Here is a 5,233-nt window from a genome sequence, read left to right as displayed (position 1 = left end):
TTACCTATTTAATAAAAGTCTAAGGGAGGTTAGTATCTAGTTTAAAATTAGAGGGGGTGTTAGTTCCATTTTAATAAATTTTAAGGGAGGTGAGTGTAATTTACCCTAACTTTTATTAAAAAAATTGAGATCAGAATTCCCTAACTTTATTCCGAGAAAGACATCCAACATTCTCTATTTACACACCATTGGATGCATCAAACGGTTCAGATAGAAATCATAGTTTTTATTCTTTTTATCAAAAAAAAAAAACCTTAACCAGACCAAAGCTTCGCGAAGCTCTACTCCGAACTCTGCGTCGTTACGCCGCCGTCGCCGCACCGCCGATCTCACCACCGTAAAGGTTGAAATCTCTTCCCGTTTCACATTTCACTGTAAATTCAAATTTATGATTAAAGATGTCGAGATTACGAAGAATGTTCCAAGCATCAATGGATGCTACTAAGAAAGGTATTCACTTTTCAACATTCACTCAATCCCTTACTTGAAGATTTTGATTCATTATTCCATCTCTCTAACTCTGTGCATTGTAAATTTGTAACTGAAGCAATATCCGGTAGTTTTGATGATTTGATGCCTCCACCTGAAAAATATATATTCAACTTCAATTCTAAGAAGGAGTTAACCAAATGGCATTTGTATTCTGATTCTGAATTCGGAGGTGCGTTATTTTTTACTAGTTGCTACTTTTTGGTACTAAAGTTTGCAACTTTGGTTAATTTGATTTTAGGGTTTTTGGTTTTTTGGTTGTTGTTTTTTAGGGTTATCCTCTGCATCTCTGCAGATACCTGAATCTGAAAGTGGTGGTGCTACTGGGATTTTCTCTGGGAATCTTTCTCTTGAGGTTACTCCGGGGGCTAAATGGAGTATTAGTAGAGGTGGATTTTGTGGAATGCGCTCCAAAAAGGTTGCTTGTTTTTCTTTCTTTTTCTCGAATAGTTAGTTCAACAACAACTTTGATGGGTAGTGCATTTTGGATTGAATTGTATGATTGGCTTATTTCAGCTTTTTTATTGGCATTAACATTGAGATTGTGTGAGAGAATTTGTGAAAGTAACCTATGACTTGTCCATGAGCTATTTTCAACTTATTTGCATAAACTCTCTAGGATAGTTTGTGAAAAACGCATATAGCTTATATGAAAACAATTTGACTTTATTTGATCTTTTGATGTAGAAATAATCTAAACAGGGTAAGATTAGAAATGAGTGTTGGGGTAACATCTATAGTAGAAAAGATGATGGAAAATAGACTTAGGTGGTTTGGACATGTAGAGAGAAGATTTGTAGATCCATTGGTTAGGAGAGTAGTTCAGATGGAGAGAAGTTAAACAACTAGAGGTAGAGGTAGACCTAGAAAAACTATAAGAGAAGTTATTTAGAAAGGTCTCTAGATTAACAATTTGGGTAGTGACATGGTCCTGGATAGAACATTATGATGAAAGTTGATCCATGTAGGTGACTCCACTTAATGATAAAGGTTTGGTTGTTGTTGTTGTTGTTGTTGTTGTTGTTGTTGTTGTATAAGTATCTGTATGATAAACGCTTATGCTATAAGCGCACAGTTAGTTGTTAGTTGTATATCGAAATAAGGCCTAAATTATGTTGTCTTTCTGCAATAATGTGTTTTTGCAGTTTGATGGCTTCATTGACTTGGATTCATATGATACTATAGCAATGAAACTTAAAGGTGATGGAAGATGTTATATATCTACTGTGAGTGCCATCTTCTTTCCCAATGCCAAAATGTTGTTATCCTAGGAAATTTGGAGGGTTTTAATCCTAATTTGATTTTGGTGCAGATCTACACAGAGAATTGGGTTAATTCACCTGGACAGATGGAGGATAATTCGTGGCAATCGTTTATTTATGTGCCTAAAGACAACTGGTATATTGCAAAGGCAAGCCCCATTTCCATCTATCTACTTACAAGTTTATCAAACAAATTTGAAAAATAACCTAATGACCCCGAATAGGCTTTCTGTTTGTATTGTGATAACCTGCAATTTCGTATGAAGTATTCTCAAATATAGACTACCTTAATAGTTATGCCATTGCCAAGTTAAATTGCAAGAAGTATAACCTTGATGGGCTGTTACTATGGGAATAATGACTCAATAAGTTGCATAGGAAGCACATACACCTTGCTCTTGTAGCTTTCCATCCATTTTTCTTGGAAGACTTTATCCTACCCTGCAATGTTTGACAACAGGTGTTCTAGTTTGTGATTAGAAATAGCCTGCCGGCGTTTTGATTATACAAATTTCTGGAGTATTACGTATTAACAATTTAATACATGGTTGCTATGAACCAGATCTCCCAAAAGTTTAAAATATTTGGTAAAATCGGGTTAGCTTGCTTACAAATTGTTTGTGTGTAAACCTAGGTAGACTCGCAAAAGTCAGGAGTTTGAGGACAAATGAACAAGCCTATAATTTAGTGGGTACTTTACATGCCTACAATGACAGTGATTTTTAAAATACACAACTGCGACGGTTGAATGATAAGGCTTCATAGTAAATAAAACACTAGTCTTATATTTCTAATAAGATAGTTAGACTTTGTGAGTATTAGTTAATTAATTAGAAATTAGTTACTCAATTAGTTAGTGCACTTGAACTCTATAAATTGGACAATTTTGTACGTAAATCATCATCTTTTTTATCAATCAATATCATTCCTATTGACCTTTTACCTTGTGAGTATTCCTATGCTCCCTTTCTATCTCATGAGTATGATCTATGGTCCTATCATCCCCTGATTCTTCATAGTAACACTCAGTTCTATAGATGCACTTAACATTCCAACTTGAATTTGTCTACAAAGGATGTGAATGATGTTCAACTGTGTCAAAACTCAACTCTCTACCTCATACTCCCAAATTTTGAACCAAGTCGCGAACAAGAAAACATGCATAAACTCATTGTTGCAAGTTTGCAATGAAACCAAAAGGCCAACTAGGTGAATGAACCCAACTCTGCTGAGTTGATACCTAGCTCTACTGAGCTAAATTCAGTTCCAACGAGAGGATCCTTGTCCAGTCATCCTTCACTCTTTATTAATACTGAACATTGTTGTTATTTGTCAATTTGCTCATTGATTTTAAACTAGCTATTCTTTTTTCTGTGACGAATTGGGAACTTTTCTTGTGACTTGAATTTGTTAATCAAAATTTAATTTTGATGCTAGGTTTGTGTATTTTGTTATGTTTTCTTCTATTTGGTGTGGTCTCCTATGGTTTAAGCGGGGTCTGGCCCAGTTTTGTCAAATAGCAGCGCTATAGCATGGCGGATTATGATGAGTCTGCTATGAAAATCGCAATGCTATCCCAGTTTCGCTATCACGGAAATAGCGGTTTCTGTTTCAGTTTCTACCAGCTGATATAGCAGCAATAGTGGAAAAAGAAGAATTGTATAAAATAATAAAATTGAAAAATCTACATATGTACCAAACACGGCCTATCATAAAAATAGAAAAACTGAAGAGTTACTGAGTATTACTCCTATATTCACCCTAATGCATAAAATTTTCAATATGGGAGCTAAGTTTTTTCATATTCCCTTTTGAATTCGTTTGCAGCATGTCTTTTTTCTATATAATTGACTTGTTTAAACTGACATGTGGCTTCCGCTATTTGACCGAGCTGCTATTTGCTATTTCACGTGGTTTTACTGGGCACTGATCTTTACTATTTGAAACTCATGAAAGAATAATTTGTGTGCCTTGCTGGCTTTCTATGAATATGAATGTGAAGTGATGGGTATCATAATCATTGGCCCGTATTTAGCACTGAACTAGTTACATTATTTTCTATTGTAAAAATTTCAATATTTTGCGTAATGGCCATGTGCTTAGTAATTTCTTTGAATGACCAGATTCCTCTAGCTCGATACCTACCTACTTGGAGAGGGAACGTTATCGACGCCGAAATTGAAATGAATCCATCCCGTGTTCTTGGCATGTCTTTTTCTGTCAATGCTGAGGGTGGTGTCCCAGGTGCTAGATCTGGACCAGGTGATTTCAGACTTGAACTTGATTGGATCAAAGCCATGAGAACACAATGAACTAGTATAGGTTTGTTGCAGATAAAAGTCAAGAATTTTGCTCTTCTTATAGGGTAATTAATTTATACTGACCCTGTTTTGTAATAATGATGTATCAGTTTGTGATTCATGAAGGAAAAATATATTGGTAGTCATTCCACATAAAAGTTCTTTGAAAACAGAATTCATTATTTTCTTCATATTCATAACAGAAGAATCAAGATTCATTGTATTCATCTGAATTTTATTTTTTTATGTCGGCTCTATGAATATATCCAAATAAAAAGACAAATTTTGTCTGAATATATTTTTGGAAGTTTTTTATAAATGTAGAGGATAGACAAAATTGTTTTCTGTTTTGTCACAAGCATCTTGTGATATGTGATACACAGAATTTCAAGTCATAAGAACCACAACATATCAGAGACTCTGATTGAGGCATAGGATATTTTTCACCTTTAAATCCACACCACTACTCATACTTTTGAATTGGTAGGTAGATAGGTGGATATCATGATTACTAATATGACTTATCTCATATATTTTTGGGAATAAATATCAATGTCATTAGTCAAAATGAAATGAGTCATTCATTTTAGATGGTTGAATAAGCTACTTTTAAAACTGATTAGAAAATTTAATTTTAGTTGATTCATCAACATTAGATATAGTTGACCATAAAAAGTTTTTTTTTTTCTTTCTCTCTAGAGAGTTTAAATCTAATGACACAGACAATATTTAGTGTGAACGTATTTATGCAAAATTTCAGTTTCTGTCGTGTACATGTTGTCCTGCTGTTAGACATGTTTGGGTCTACATAAGGGGTGTGGTGATGCTTGATTTTCGGTTTTGTGAACCTTATTATTTGTGTTCTGTGGCATTTCTAGGAACTTCTGATTATAATTGGCAAAACGGGCCAACTTACCCAATTTTAGCTTGGGTCACTATCAGCCTGACTAAAATGGATGGAGCAGATCAACTAACTGTTGCCAACTTTAGTTTGCAATCTTTGGTTAGTTATGATTTTCAATCTTCCAAGATTTACATAATTCATCCTTGTTTGGCTATTTTTGTAAGTAGTGTGTGATTCCTCATGTTGTTGGAAGCATCTGGCAGTCCACCACGTTTGGTTTGCTTCCCAATCTTTTTGTGGTGTTTTCCATTTTCTCTATCCAAGCATGCATTGTTTCA

General features: G+C 34.5%; 1 protein-coding gene across 1 annotated transcript; it reads left to right on the top strand.

Moving 5' to 3' along the window:
* Positions 1–264: 264 nt before the first annotated feature.
* LOC131616456 (probable complex I intermediate-associated protein 30) lies at positions 265–4,209 on the top strand. The gene is made up of 6 exons (XM_058887788.1): positions 265–450; positions 548–661; positions 762–907; positions 1,635–1,715; positions 1,802–1,900; positions 3,875–4,209. The coding sequence occupies exons 1-6, from the start codon at positions 399–401 to the stop codon at positions 4,061–4,063; spliced, it is 681 nt and encodes a 226-aa protein (XP_058743771.1). The 5' UTR covers positions 265–398; the 3' UTR covers positions 4,064–4,209.
* Positions 4,210–5,233: the final 1,024 nt, after the last annotated feature.

This window comes from Vicia villosa, linkage group LG7 (assembly GCF_029867415.1).
Source record: "Vicia villosa cultivar HV-30 ecotype Madison, WI linkage group LG7, Vvil1.0, whole genome shotgun sequence".
Classification (NCBI taxonomy): domain Eukaryota; kingdom Viridiplantae; phylum Streptophyta; class Magnoliopsida; order Fabales; family Fabaceae; genus Vicia; species Vicia villosa.
This window is presented reverse-complemented; position numbering and strand designations above follow the sequence as displayed.

Excerpts from the sequence above, each read along its gene's own strand:
- LOC131616456 (XM_058887788.1), top strand. The coding sequence starts at position 399 with ATGTCGAGATTACGAAGAATGTTCCAAGCATCAATGGATGCTACTAAG. Across the intron at positions 908-1,634 it reads GTGGAATGCGCTCCAAAAAG|TTTGATGGCTTCATTGACTT; the intron begins GTTGCTTGTTTT and ends GTGTTTTTGCAG. Across the intron at positions 1,901-3,874 it reads ACAACTGGTATATTGCAAAG|ATTCCTCTAGCTCGATACCT; the intron begins GCAAGCCCCATT and ends TTGAATGACCAG.